The sequence below is a fragment of the Setaria italica genome, chromosome III (assembly GCF_000263155.2).
Source record: "Setaria italica strain Yugu1 chromosome III, Setaria_italica_v2.0, whole genome shotgun sequence".
NCBI lineage: Eukaryota > Viridiplantae > Streptophyta > Magnoliopsida > Poales > Poaceae > Setaria > Setaria italica.
The window spans coordinates 9,671,625-9,686,807 of NC_028452.1; the positions used below are offsets into that span (position 1 = coordinate 9,671,625).

At 45.0% G+C, this 15,183-nt stretch overlaps 1 protein-coding gene across 2 annotated transcripts; it reads left to right on the forward strand.

Moving 5' to 3' along the window:
- The first annotated feature begins 8,543 nt into the window (after positions 1–8,543).
- On the forward strand, positions 8,544–14,713 carry LOC101783072 (CTP synthase). 2 transcript variants are annotated; one of them, XM_004961099.3, is made up of 20 exons: positions 8,544–8,896; positions 10,053–10,132; positions 10,483–10,569; positions 11,200–11,250; positions 11,359–11,476; positions 11,552–11,656; positions 11,795–11,859; positions 11,948–12,031; positions 12,134–12,184; positions 12,267–12,329; positions 12,409–12,455; positions 12,542–12,620; positions 12,722–12,784; positions 12,869–12,958; positions 13,046–13,084; positions 13,159–13,386; positions 13,485–13,570; positions 13,669–13,798; positions 13,877–13,970; positions 14,081–14,713. In XM_004961099.3, the coding sequence occupies exons 1-20, from the start codon at positions 8,779–8,781 to the stop codon at positions 14,257–14,259; spliced, it is 1,857 nt and encodes a 618-aa protein (XP_004961156.1). In that variant the 5' UTR covers positions 8,544–8,778; the 3' UTR covers positions 14,260–14,713. The 2 variants fall into 2 exon arrangements, with proteins under 2 accessions (XP_004961156.1, XP_004961157.1); XM_004961100.4 differs by having other exon boundaries at positions 11,600–11,656.
- The last annotated feature ends 470 nt before the right edge of the window (positions 14,714–15,183 follow it).

The window sequence follows — 15,183 nt, forward strand, 5'->3', positions numbered from 1 at the left end:
GCTGACCAGACGTGCATCACCAGTGATGTGGTGTCGTCCTAAAACGATGCTCCGTACGTGTCCAGTCATCAGAAAATCACGTAGTGGCGTACGAGCTATATGCTGTCAACTGTCATGCTGAATGGTTCAGCTCTCGCCGTGCCGACGTAACTGTGTCTGCCATTGGCTGGACGAAGCAAGCAGAGCGAAGGAGAGAATCCGTATACGTGCGTGGCTACGTACGTATGGCATGTTCAATCTACATGCATGGGTTTATTGCTTTCGTCTGCGTATACTTAGTATCCATGCTACGTAGGCACCGCGGCGAGCGGCAACGGTCAGACTCACTCATTTCATTCTGAGTTACGACTTACGTGCGTGACTGCTGAAGGGTAGCCACTGGGTTGCTCTCATGCACCATAAGCTAGAGCTAGCTAGCTAATCCCTCGATTTTTTTTAAAAAAATAAGAGATCTTAATTTTATTCTAAATCAAAATGCTAAGTTGCCACTGGATCATTGAAGCGTATTTTCACCCTAGTCCCCACTGAGTCAGAGATACCCTCATCTATTACTCTTTCCGTCTCAAAAGTTAAGGTATTTTGGTTTTATCACAAGCCAAACTTCTCTAGAGTTGACTATATTTATATGAAAATATGTTAACATCTACTATATCAAATAAACAGACATATTTTATGGTGATCTATTTTTCGTAGAGGTTGGTGTAGTTTTCTACAAATCTAGTTAAAATTTAAATTTTTGAACTACTACAAAACTACTTTTTACATTTTAAATGTAGGTAGCAGCTACTACTGCTGACTGTTGAGTGCATTGGCGCGACATTTACATCAAACAGGTTCACATGGGGAAGATGCTGTCGTTTGGAGCGCTCGTGAACGAACAGTGCAGGTCTGCAAGAATAGGAAGCAAACGACCAAAACAATAGATTCGATCCCCGTTTTTATTCGGCACTATATGAGCCAACATGCAAATGCATGCGTGCATGGTCCCGAATCCCGATCCAATCACGTACCGGAAAAAACTAGAACACACAAGATCCCAACAAACGAAAACGATCAACCTAACCTAACCTGCAATCGTAGCACTCAGCTGATTGGCTATTTGGCTGAGCCGGCAAGCTAGAGTACCGGCCCGGCTAGTCGGCTACCCCGCTAGAGAGAGATAGGCTAGGTGGGACACGGGAGCCCAGCCCTGTAACTACCAACGGTCGTGGCGGGGCCCGCGGCGCCAGGGACGGGCCACGTGGGTCGGGCCTACCGGAGGGCCTGTCGGCGGTATCCGCGCAACAACGTGGTGGGGCAGGAGCGGCGGAGCGCGCACCCACCTGCTCTACCGCGGGGCCCACCCCCCGCACCCCCGCTACGTACACGTGGCACCACCGCACCAGGTAGCGACGGTCCGGGCCCACCGCTGGCTCCGAGGATCCGCGCCCGGAAGAAAATTGCCAGATTTGGCACCGTCTCCTTCATCAGGGCCCTCCTCTGTCTGCGTGTGTGGTTCACTATCGCCACGACGCGGCACATGCTGGAGCATATAACCTGTCGTGTTACTTTTTAAAATTTCCGGCGGGGACATGATGGTCTGATACTCATCACATGCGCTACAATTTTGCAGAGCTGACGGTGTCGATCATACGAAGTTTGATCGATTATAGTGGAGCCTCATCTGTTAACACTTGCATTAAGATTTTATATTGCTGCGTAACTCTAATGTTCTTTTTCCCTAAAAAAACAAATACGTACGGCACATTCTATATGTTTTATTCCTGACCAGAACGCTAATAAGCTAATAACACTACGTAGAGAACCCACCTTCCATTCGTCGTTTTTTATTCCGGTTTAAAGTTGTTCCGGACAAAAGGTTCACCAACCGGGACTAAAGCTTGATCACTGGCGGGGCTCACCAACCGGGAACTTTTATCCCGATTGCAAAGGCTAGTGGAAAAAAAAAGATCCTGAGAGGCCTTTTATCTCGGTTTGAAACACCAACCGAGATAAAAGACCCCCCCTTTTATACCGGGCTCACCAACCGGGATAAAAGGGGGTTTTTTTATCCCGGTTGGTGTTTCAAATCGGGATAAAAGGGTCCCCCACGGGGTGGCTGAAAGAGGGCCAAATCCCTCGAACCTTTTTATCCCGGTTTGTAATACCAATCGGGATAAAAGTGGATCTTTTAACCCGGTTGGTGTTTCCAACGTCTCCCACGAGTTAATACAAAAGGATTGCATCCCCCTATATAGTTAGATGTGCTGTGTAGGTGGGATGGTAAGGAAGTTACGCGCGAGGCTGGAGGTCGTGGGTTCGAATCCCACGCACCGCGCATATTTCGCGTGAAAAATCACGTGACTTGTGGCCTTCCGAGGATACCAATCGGGATAAAAGGGTGTTTTAAGTCCCGGTTGAGTGACCCGGGATAAAAGACTCCCTTTTATCTCGATTGGTTTTGGATGGATGTTTGAGAAATTTGCTTCCTACCAACCGAGGTTGAACGAGAGTTCTAGTATAGTGTAATCCGAGCATGACTTGAGATAATTTTGGACACGGACATCTTACCTTCGGAAACTAGCGTAGAATCTACGACCATTGTACGGTGCCTCTTCGCTCGATCTAAGAGCCGGATTATTTTTTGCAAGTAATGTAACCTCTGAGCGCCACTCTGAAAAATAAAAATCCAAGTCCTATGATTTTCTCTGGTGAAAGATGAAAAGATCCAAAAAAAAATGTAGGTTTTGAACTCGAAGAAACATATATGCTCATTGATGGCTCGTTAGCATTTGCCCATTACTCAGGGTCCTAGTTTCGAACTACTTTTTAGTTAAAAAATGAATTTCAGACTATAAATTTCTTGTTGAAGAATAGTTCGCTCCGACTTGGGGAGGGGGAGAGATCCGGGTTGGCTAGCCGGTCAGCCTTTCAAGCCTGCGACAATTGTTCGAACCCCCGTGGTGCCACTCTCGATAGGATTTTGAGGGTAGGCACCGCCTAGACGTATCACAGTAAATCTGATCCTTAGCGTTTTCATAAAATATGTGGTTATCCTAACTAGTCCATAGTTTGCGGACTCGAAATACGAGAAATAAATTAATTTGTTGTAGCGTGCTACTGACTAGGGCTACCTATGTGTGTGGCCATTTCTTGTAAAACTCTTCATCAACTGATTAAGCTGTTGTACTTGTACTATACGCTATTAACAAAGGCTATATGCGTATGAGATATTATTTCTTGCAAAACTCTCCTTCAAATCTTAGAACAGGGACAAATTGCAAATATATTACGAAAAGGATGGAGTAAGTCATCGCTCCGAGACTACTTTCAACGTTTGCTTTTTAGAACACCGTACCACTATTACGTACGTTGGTCATGCATGGCAACTAAGCATAAAGGTGCACCATATCGGATAAGCTGATCGATGCATGGTGCCTTTCGACACTAGCTAGTGGGCTTCCATCACCGCTAACCAGATCACGAAGTAGCTCTGCGTGAGCTAGTGATCACAAGTGAGAACGCATCCAGGAGTCAACAAAGAGCCTGTCTCCTTTTTTTTCCTTTTGACGGACGGAGTCAACAAGCTAGACCCTCTGGGAAAACTCGGCAGTGCCCTTTCTCTGATTCTTTGCTCGCCACTATACGGATGGGACTAGAACTGTTCAAGTGCACCGTGTCATGCATGGCTCACAAGTCACAGCAAATTAAGAATAACAACTACTTGGAGCAAAACAAAGCAAACTCCCCCGCTAAAAAAAAGCTCGAGTTCCTTTGGACGGAAGAAAGAATCATCTGATCCTGTCGGCACCACCCGTACACGATTGGAGGAGCGTGGCCGGCGGCGGTCGTCGCCGCGCGTCATCGGGGGCGGGGCCATGCAATGGGTGGCAATGCTTTTGAGCGGCGCGCCGTGGCCCGTGGCCATGGAATAAACTGCGCGAGTTCCAACCCAAACTAGCACTCCGAGTCCGTGGTCGTACATGCAAAAGTGCAAAAGCGGCTTTGGCAACGTCCGGTCCATATTGTTAGGTGCAGGGCTTGCTTCAACGCGTACTGGTCGTTGGACACTCTATACGGCGTGTTTGGATACGCGGTGTTAAACTTTAACAGTATCACATCAGATATTCAGATGCTAATTAGGAGAAGTAAACATGAGATAATTATAAAACAAATTGCAGAACCCTATGCTAATTCGCAAGACGAATCTATTAAGCCTAATTAATCCATCATTAGCAAATGGTTACTGTAGCACCACATTATCAAATCATGGACTAATTAGGCTTAATAGATTCGTCTCGCGGATTACACTCCATCTGTACAATTAGTTTTATAATTAACCTATATTTAATACTCCTAATTAGCATCCAAACATCCGATGTGATATTGCCAAACAACCCATAATTACTGCCTCCGTTCGTTTTTATTTGATATTCAGAGGAAGCTAGCTTATTTTGTGCTAGTTTGATTGCTGCTTCTCCTCCACCTTCCAAGAAATCGACTGATTGGTTTATTAAAAGTCGTTCAATTCAAGATCATATTCCCTGTTTTTTTTCTAACCGTTTCTCGTTCAATTCAAGATCATATTCCCTGTTCAATTCAAGATCATATTTTTTTTTATCACATTGCCTCCCAAATACATGTGTTAAAAGGGATGTGTTAAAGTTTAACACCCCCAATTTCATAAACACCTCAAGGGGTGTTAAAAGTTGTTAAACTTGTTAAATGTGATCCCCTCTCCACTTTTTCCCACCATTGCCCCCTTCTCTCTCCTCCCTCTCTCTCCGCCAGCCATAAATGAGGGGGCAATGGAGTCATTTCCCACCAAAGGTGTTAAAGTTTAACACACTATCCAAACACTCCATTGTGTTAAACTTTAGCACTCCATTTGAGAGTGTTAAAACTTTAACACTTGTTAAACTTTAACACAGGGTATCCAAACAGGCCTTTAGCCTAGTTTGGGGGGAAAGACTATAGCGGTGGCTCCGATACCCGCGCTCAGTAACACCTATTATTTTTTTTTGCTAGCCCATTCCTTCAAGTCTGACAATGGTAGGGCTTATCTCTTCTAGTTGGGGTCTCAAAGAACGCAGCTAGAGGGAGGGCCACAATGGCAGGTTAGTATAATGATGGCAACAACAGCACCGTCGGGTGAGGTGGTGGCAACCATAGATAATAGCAATGGTGCAAGGCAGCTGCAAGAATGGTAGTGAGGAAGGTATCGCAGCGGGTTAGGGTCTCGTCGGAGCACCCTAGCCGCATGGCCACATGGGGCAATGGCGGGGTGAGGGAGAGAGGAGGTGGAGATTGGTGATCGTGAAAATTTAGGTTTGGAGTACATGGCAATACAATGAAATTGCCGAGTAATGCTCTGCAACGATATTTAGTATCATCTAATCAAAGATAAATCAAAAGAAAGGAAAACTGTAGTATGCATTGCAGGGCTAACCATTTGCCAGTTGATGCGTTGCGCAGAGACTGCAGGGACGTTCATTCAGTGACTTGTCTGGCAGGGAGAGAAATGAATAACGTTTTGGTCCAGCAGCGTACGCCCACAAGCCCAGCATGTGCCGTGTTCCAGTGCTCCAAAAATTATTGGGCCGGCACAGCATTTATAACGTATCAAAAATAAGGTTTTCCCCAGCATTTGTTCCGGTGCATGCAGAAAGGAAGAGAACATGCAGACCTGCGACGTGGAGCTCTGTCTGGACAAATGCAGCTAGCTACGCAGGCCATCTGAGCCGGCCGGCCGGCCACCGTGACGAGTCGAGATTCAGTATGAGAGTAACCGCCTAACCGGCCGGGGGCCATCGGCTGCCAACGAACAGGTAGGCAAACCTACGGCCGATTAGGTGGTGAAGCTAAGGATAGCCTGGATACGGGTGGTCGTCGATCTCGACGTGTGAGAAGGATAACGTAGTTTTATATACCAACAAATATCCACCATGGGTGGGTGCATAAAACGGATTAGGGCTCGATCCGGATAATGATGATCTAAGCGTCGTCATTAATTTATTTATTGGAAGGTTCGGTGGTGATGCACACGATTGTTTTGAACGATGATGGACTTAAATTAATTAAATAAACTGTAACAAAGAGCTGAACTTAACTGAGGTGTCTTACGACGGAATTAGTACACCAAGATTTGAGTCTAATTTCCGACTCAACAATAGAGTACTTGGGAATGTCCCGCTGTGACTTTACTAATCTCAAAAACTGACGGTTAAGTATCTTGGAAATGTTGACCTGCTAGTGTGCACGTGTGTTTGTGAACGTCTCCAAATTAAAGCTTCCCAGTGCAAATTGTTGTCGGACGAGACACGCTGATAACGCAACACTAGCGAAAGTTACCGTCTTGGTTGAGGATCCACCTCATCCTTCCTTTGGTCGGCGTAAAACAATTTTGTATTCGCATGGTGATCGTAGCTGCTCACCAAACTAAACCTATTTCTGCACGACTTTATTGGTCGCCGCTTTGCAGAATAAGGTATAAAGCCTTCTTGTAATGATTTGGCGCCAAGTTTCAAATTTCGAATGATGCAAACCTTTTTGCCAAATCATAAACAGAGCCATAACCACTACTAATTTCCCGATCGATCTACCTACTTCTCTGTCAGCCTCCCAGCATCTCACATCTCACAGCAAGCAAATTAATCAAAGAGGCTTTCGTGCGCTAATTATATATTAATAACTTCACTTGAGGCGATCATGGCCTAACAGACCACACGCAGATGTAGCGTAAAGAGCTCGCGCTTACTGAAAAAGATGTGAGAACCTGCAGCTGACTGGGCCTCATCGCATCTTATCGCGGGGTAGCTAGTGTCAGAGAATTGATCAAAGAGTAGCATCAAAGCAAATCCGAGCTGTGGAATGGCTGGCAGATAGCTAGGTAGCCTGTGGATCGATCACGAACTCCTGCACAGATTTGATCGGAGAATTCAACGAAAGAGATCGCCGGAACCCCACCGGATCACGACGTCGTTCTCGCGATCGACAGCGGAGCCGACCGAATAGCGGGCACTATTAGTCGGCAACATATCATTCGTATGATGGGTAATTCATCCCAGCCGGAGCAGCGCGACAGCTGAGCGCCTGAACGCCACACACGGTTGTCTGAATTCAGTCATTCAGAAAAGAGGACCTGTTACACGGTTTCTAGCTCGGGGATTACAAAGAGCTCAAAGACATAATATAGCTAATCGCCTTAGAATCTGATGCTCGATCGCCTCGCGAACAAGCCTATAAAGTGCACGGTGTGGTTTTATTACTAGCTCAGCAGCAAGGGAATAATCGCTAACTTTTGCCCTTAATTGCTAACATTCGAGATCAATCAAAGTGAAATGGCAGTCACTAGGGAGGAATATAACCTAAGCATTTCTTGTTAATGCCCGACAACCAGGAGCCATTGGAATTCCAGCACAGGTCATCGAGGGAACAGATTCTGTGCATACACTAGGTCTTCCAAAGTCAGAGACGACTGGAAGCTTGCTTCATCATGCTAAATCTGAACGTACGGTCGCCAAGTGATGATGGTCCAGCAATTATATGAGAAAGAATATTTATCAAATACCGTTTGTGGCCAACTTCACGTAATGAAGGTATTTTTGTCAATTCAAAAAAGAAAAGTCATGGCAGAAATGTTGAAAATTTGTGACTTTTCAAACACTCTTGTCACTGAATAGATGACCCATATTATCCACCTTAAAATATTACTATACATGATGCCAACGTCTCCTTACTAGCAATTTAAACTTTTGGACGAATTGGTCTAGCTGGTTCTAACTTTTATCAGTTTAAATTCTATTCAATGGCCAAGACTAATACTCAGCAGCCATTTATTCTATTTTTTTACTTTTGGGGGTAAAAGTAATATTTTATTCCACTTCCAAAGTTTTGAAACATACCTCCAAAACTTAGGCCCTGTTTGGCAACCCACTCCTAAACTTTAGTACCAGTCACATCGGATGTTTAGATACTAATTAGGAGTATTAAATATAGTCTAATTACAAAACTAATTGCACAGATAGAGTCTAATTCGCGAGACGAATCTATTAAGCCTAATTAGTCCATGATTTGACAATGTGGTGCTACAGTAACCATTTGCTAATGATGGATTAATTAGGCTTTATAATTAGCTCGTGAATTAGTATAGGGGTTCTGCAGTTAGTTTTATAATTAGCTCATGTTTAGTCCTCCTAATTAACGTCGAATATTCGATGTGATCCTCCTAAAGTTTAGTACATTAGAAGCACCAGCAAGCAAACCTGGGCTTTCAACCTCAAACTTGAGGCCTTGAGCCATGAGGATGGGTGTTGACACTAGCTAGAATACCCGCACAACGAAGTGTGGTCCAGTCTCCAGTGGCCTAGATTTGTCTGGATAAATTATACACACTTCAAAATTTTATTTGTAAACTGCACCCCGCACAAATACCGTTTACAAAAAATTTCGCGGGGGACAGTTTGCGAGAGGCGCGGTCCTCTCCGCTACGAGCCTCCGGCTCCGAGATGCGGGAGCCAAGCCAACACAGCGCAGCGCCGCTGCCTATTTAACCCTCCCCCACCGCACCCCCAACCCCAAACCAAAAAACACCTTCCACCTCCTCCATCTCGGCAGGCACTGCCAATCTCCTCTCCACTCCCTCCCTCCCCGATCCAAAGGCGAGAGATACCAAGGAATCCGCGACGACCGCCCGCGCGAACGAGCCGCTGCAGTGAGTGACCTCGTCACCCGCGCGCGAGAGGGGGAGATCGATCGAGAAGGGGCCCGGACCGACCGAACCGACTCGAGGACTCAACCATGAAGTACGTGCTGGTGACCGGCGGCGTGGTGAGCGGGCTGGGCAAGGGAGTGACGGCCAGCAGCATCGGCGTCCTCCTCAAGGGTTGCGGCCTCCGCGTCACCTCCATCAAGATCGGTAAGCCCGCCCGCCGGCCGTCCGCCGCCGCCTCAACTCCCAACCCCCCGTCCGCCCCCCGCACCCCGCGCGGCTCGTTTCTGATTTCTCCCCGGTCAACTGAATGAAAGAAAAAAGAGGAGCAGTGTCCGTTTCGCCTCGTAATGGCGGCCACGTGATCGCACAGGGCACGAACACCCGGCCTCCCCGTACAAAAAGCCATCCAACTTTTTAAAGTCCCCATGCGTACGTGTGCCATTTTCCGTTTGGTTGTTCGGCGTAAAACTACTCAGCTCTCATCTTCTCGAGATCACCAATTGAGGTTCACTAGGGCGCCTATAGGACTCCATTTCAAACATGGGCAGCAGCATTTCCAACGTAATGGGGGCCTGATTTGGGTAATTGGGTTGCTCTTGGTCTACTGGCCTAGGATATGTGGATAAGGCTTAATCTCATGTGGCATCTTTTAGGCACCTGTATCTTTCCATGGTTTGCAACCGATTTTCTTTTTTTCCCCCTGTATTGTTGCTACTTCTACTGTTACCTTGTTGGCTTGTTTCTCTCTGTTCGTACTCGGTCGTGTACTACCAAGCTATTCTGCCTTTTCTTCCTGATGGCCAGCAGCAATTAGCTAGCAAAGTCGCCGGCCGCTCACTCTAGCTTTCTTGTTTAAATAATAATCGCCCCATGTTTCGTTTTCCTTTGAAGTTTGAACCACAATTGCTCGTCGCTGCTTTGTTGAAGTGGGCATCAGATACTGTGTCAGCGTCACTGTCGCGGTTCCTTGGAGCACATGAACTTCTCAGCCGCGGAGTAGTTTTTTCATTGGGCCAGTAATACAGGTCAAATTTGTCATCTCGTGCTCTGAAAATTTTGTCCTCACCTGGGGAGTTTTGTCCCTTCATCCCGGCCAAGTGCTGTGCGCCTCTTAATTTCTCGTGCATGGCTCTCAGTTTACAAAACCATTTTCTACCCTGTCTCGTCACGTCCCAGCAGCTTCCCTGTACAAGTTTCTCTGGTACAGTATACGTGTCGTGTTTTACTGATGAAGTAACTTACGGTCTTCTTTGCCATTTTTTTTCTGTACACGCGTGTTGGGTTAGTGACGTCGAGAAGTTTTTCTGTTGGGTGCTTGGGATATGATATCTGAACTTCTTTCCCTGTCGCTGGTGTGCAGATCCATACCTCAACACCGATGCTGGAACCATGTCTCCATTCGAGCACGGCGAAGTGTTTGTTTTGGACGACGGTGGTGAGGTACGATTGACACTACATACAAGTAATTCTCTTCTAGTACACTGTACACCCGTCACCACTCAACACCCAATTTTACATTACACTATTGAAGATTTAAAGGCATCAATTTCTTATAGACCAGTACAAAGTACACCCAGCAGCTGCACGATAGTGCCACATATCGTCCTCCCTGTTTCAAAACTTGAACTGTCACGGCGGACTGGTCGTCTGTACTAGCTCTTCATACACTTGTCCCACTGTCCATTCTTCGTTTCTTCTCACCTCCAACGTGTTAGAACTGTGCTATATTTCTGCAAGGTTTCTTTCCTGGGCTAATGAGACTTCTTTTATTCCAACCCTTCTTGTCAAAGGTGGACTTGGACCTTGGAAATTATGAACGGTTTCTGGACATCAAGTTGACTCGTGACAACAACATAACCACCGGAAAGATCTACCAGGTGACGGGAATAAACAGTCTATGTCAAAAGTCCATGCATGACTTTGAGCTAATTTGCTAGTGTGTGTGCTAAAAGTTGTGGTTTATGCTTCGCCTTGACATTTACAAACTCGGAATATTCGGTGATTTTTCTTTTACAACACAGATTGGGTGCTTCTTTACCTGAATTTTTCATGGAGCCCACAAATCTTTTCCAGTGTTGCTTTATTTATCATAAGATCTGCCACGCTTCAATAATACATGTGGACAATAATCTGGGCCTTAGTCAGCCACTCCTGTCTGGAGCAATTGGTTGGTGGAAAGCATATCTGGCTAATAGTGCACCAGTCATAGGTTTGGCCTCATTGTAGAACTGGATGCTTCGTTTACTGCATCTCAAATTGCTGCACAGGTCTACTAGCAGATGATGAAACCCTGGGACCCAATACGAAAGGGTTTGTCTATCACTTTGTAGTCAGTCAAGAGTTTCGGACTAATGGACTGGAGCATATATGCTTATAGATGCCTCATATGAGATATCCTGGTTTCCTGCTAATTGAACATAGTTTTTTTAGAATACAAAATAACTGTTATACAGGTTGGTTTCTTAGTATAACCGGTAATAACTTCTCTACTAATGCTCATACTGCAGTCTGTTATTGACAAGGAGCGTAGAGGAGATTACCTGGGAAAAACTGTTCAGGTGAGGATTTGTTATCAGAATAGAGAATCATTGCTTTTCTATAGTCATGGGAAACTTGCCATTCTTTTTACAATAAATTTATGAATTAGAGTTAATTCCCTTTATCAGGTTGTGCCGCACATCACAGATGAAATACAAGAGTGGATTGAACGTGTCGCAATGAATCCAGTTGATGGCACAGAAGAGCCAGCTGATGTTTGTGTCATAGAACTTGGTGGCACTATAGGTAAAAGGCCATTCTGTATCATTGTAGCCAATTGCAAAGTAGCATGTATTATTTTACTCAATTGTTCCAGTGCAGGGGACAAAATATTTTCGCCGCATAACAACAGTGGCATTCTTGATGCAGGGGACATTGAATCAATGCCTTTCATCGAAGCATTAGGTCAATTTTCATACCGTGTAGGTAAGGAAACTGGATATCCCGTAATTATTTTTCTTCCTGCTCTACATATGTTTTTTGCTTAAGGATGTTACTTCAATATTTATTTTGCTACTAACAACAATCTCCTACTGATGCAATCTTGTGAAATTTCTATGTCAGGGCCTGGAAACTTCTGCTTGGTGCATGTCAGTCTTGTACCGGTTCTAAATGTTGTTGGTGAGCAGGTAAATTTTCTACTGATTTGGAGGCACAAATTCTAAAGATATTATTACTGTTCAGAAACATATTGATATTGTTTACTTTATTATCTAGAAAACAAAGCCTACCCAACATAGTGTCCGCGGACTAAGAGGACTTGGACTTATACCTGATATTTTGGCATGTCGCAGTACACAGGTATCATACAGAACTTGTCTCTGTATTTTCTTGCCGTGCCTCCAACTCTGAGTCTTTCATGCTGACAGTGGCTTTATAAATTCCTTGTTCACTTTTTGGCAGCCACTTGAAGAACAAGTGAAAGTGAAGCTTGCACAATTTTGTCATGTCCCGGTAAAAATGTCGTTTTATCAACAGTTCTTAAAAGAGTTTTGCATAATGCTGCAACAATGCTAACTTTAATTCTATTTGGCAGATACCAAATATCATTAATCTCCATGACGTCACGAACATCTGGCATATCCCTTTGTTGCTCAGGGTATGTCACATGGCTGTAATTATATGCGGTCAAATTTTCATTTCAAGTAGTTAACCATTAATGATGTTACTCTTTGTAGGATCAAAAGGCCCATGAAGCTATTCTGAAAGTTTTAGACCTTCAGTGGTATGTCATTGGACCAAAGTATTACAAGCTCATCTGGCTGTCTTTGTTTTACGAATACTTACATGCGTTATTTCTTCTGCATGCAGTGTAGGAAAAGTTCCTCGAGAACCCAAATTGGACGAATGGACTGATAGAGCCAGTAAATGTGACACATTGGAAACTCCGGTTAGTTTCATGATCATTTGAACTGCTATTTTCAATGCCAAATTTCCTTTCTTAGCTTGTAACAATCAGTGCTTAATATTATGGTGTGAAAACCTTTTCAGGTTAGGATTGCTATGGTGGGAAAATATACTGGCCTGTCGGATTCCTACCTGTCTGTTTTAAAGGTGACATTACTGTTTATATCTTGGGCACAGATACAGTTCTGAATGAAATGTGTGGGCCTTATCTTTTGTCCCCTATTCTGTCAGGCTCTTTTGCATGCCTCAGTAGCTTTGAAGAGAAAACTTGTGGTGGAATGGGTTCCTTCCTGCGATCTTGAAGATTCCACAGCAGAAGAGGTGAGTTTTATTTATGTTTGCCATATCAATTCTTCCCTTCTACGTTAGAGAGTTAAACTGATAAATGGGATCTTGTTATATTTGCAGACTCCTGAGGCGTATGAAAAAGCATGGAAGTTGCTGAAGGTAAGCGTAAAATGCATTATCTAGACATGCTCCTAGCCCACTACGCGGAAATTTGAATGAGTTTTCCACCTCAGGGTGCCGATGGCGTGCTGGTGCCAGGGGGTTTTGGAGACAGAGGGGTCCAAGGGAAAATTTTGGCAGCAAAATATGCGCGCGAAAACAACATTCCATACCTTGGAATTTGCTTGGGCATGCAAATCGCAGTGATTGAGTTTGCACGTTCTATCATGAAGTTGCATGGTGCTAACAGCACAGAATTTGATCCAACCACAAAAACACCATGTGTTGTTTTCATGCCAGAGGTAATTATATCGCTACAGCTGCAAGTGTTATTGGTAATTCCTCTGTGTTGAAAACTGGCATGTGTTTTAGGGCTAATCATGCTCCTGCTGTGCTGCAGGGATCCAAAACCCATATGGGTGCAACAATGCGCCTTGGATCAAGGAGGACCTTTTTTCAGGTCGACAACTGCAAATCTGCTAAGCTGTAAGAAGCATCCCACATCCTTCAGCATTGCTCTTGCTACAATTTTACATCTGGTCCTTCTGTAGGAAGATAATAATTTGAATTCCGAACTGCCTTAGGTATTGCAATGTTAGTTATGTTGATGAAAGGCACCGCCACAGATACGAGGTGAATCCTGATATGGTCCCAGAATTTGAGAAGGCAGGGCTTTCTTTCGTTGGCAGGGATGAAAGCGGAAGACGCATGGAGGTACAATCACTAGCACTTTTCATGAATAATTAACCAATTGATGTCCATGTTCTAATGTGTTTGATTTACCGCGTGCAGATTTTAGAACTGCCAACTCATAGGTTTTTCGTTGGCGCACAATTTCACCCTGAATTCAAGTCAAGACCTGGCAAGCCATCTCCGCTTTTCTTAGGTAAGACATCCTCAAAAACTCTACTTGATTTTGCCTGAAAAAAATGTTCTTTTCTTTGGAAGAAACACAAATGCTTCAGCGATTAACGAAAACCTCTGTATGTTTGGCAGGATTGATAGCAGCGTCATCAGGTCAGCTTGATCACCTCCTTCAACCCCAAACATGCAGATACATCTGCAACGTACCGACAAAGCCAAAAATGTACCCGAACGGCCACGTCATGAAGCCACTCAAGGGCCTGGTGAACGGGCACTATTCAGCAACCAGCAACGGCCCCATTCCCATCTAGCAGCACAAAGCTGCAAGCCGCGGTGTGCTTGTTTGAGACTTCCCTTCTACCGTTTCCGCCTGTGTTGTTTTTCCCCCTTCGCGCGCGTTCTTCATTCTACCAGTCCAACAAAGAAATGGGCTGTTCGCTCCAGCGACACGGCGAGCCGTTTCTCCCGATGTTTTAACGAGGAAGCATTTGGCGTACAAGCTGTCGCGTTAGGAGGCAAATTTAGCAGGTTAGCTAGGGTTTGATTAGTAGAAGTAGTTGTAGTAATCTGATATGCTGGTTTATTCTGTTTGTTCGTTTGTTTGCTAAGATAAGATTACCAAGGGCTGGTGATGCGCAGTTAGCTGTAGTGGAGCCTGCCATCTCCCCTGATTGTACATTGTAAAATAACTGCTACTCTCCGTAGACTGAATGAATGGATGAGTATAAAAAGTATCGGACCAACTTGCTGTGTCCTTCAGACCTATATTTGCTGCTGGGGATGTGCAATTCAGTCAGGTTAACCAGCTGTCCTTTCTCATATCTCTGTCAGGTTGAGCTTGTGCGAGCTCTGGCGCTGGACCACAAGCGCCGATGCCCCAACAGAGTCAAAGACCGTCGCCGTCTGGAGTCTGGACAGTTTCGTTGCCTCGCCAGTACAGCCGCGTTCCCGGCGTGGCCAGCCACGTCATTAGCGATGCGTGCCTTTTGATCACGGTCAAGAACCATGGGCCTGTTTTGTTTCCACACAGATATGTCATGTACTAGCCAAGACAAAATTTTGGCGTGGCCAAACTCTGATAACCAAATTGGTGGCCGAAGTACTTTGGCCGAAGAATTGTGGAATGTGATAAGCAACTTGGTACTCGGCAAGAAATCAAGAATTACAGGCACTGCAGGAACACGTCAAACAAGTGCCAGAACCCATTCCAACAGCGAGCACGAAACCTTGTACAG

Excerpts from the sequence above, each read along its gene's own strand:
- LOC101783072 (XM_004961099.3), top strand. The coding sequence starts at position 8,779 with ATGAAGTACGTGCTGGTGACCGGCGGCGTGGTGAGCGGGCTGGGCAAG. Across the intron at positions 12,456-12,541 it reads AAAGTTTTAGACCTTCAGTG|TGTAGGAAAAGTTCCTCGAG; the intron begins GTATGTCATTGG and ends TTCTGCATGCAG. Across the intron at positions 13,387-13,484 it reads GTGTTGTTTTCATGCCAGAG|GGATCCAAAACCCATATGGG; the intron begins GTAATTATATCG and ends GCTGTGCTGCAG.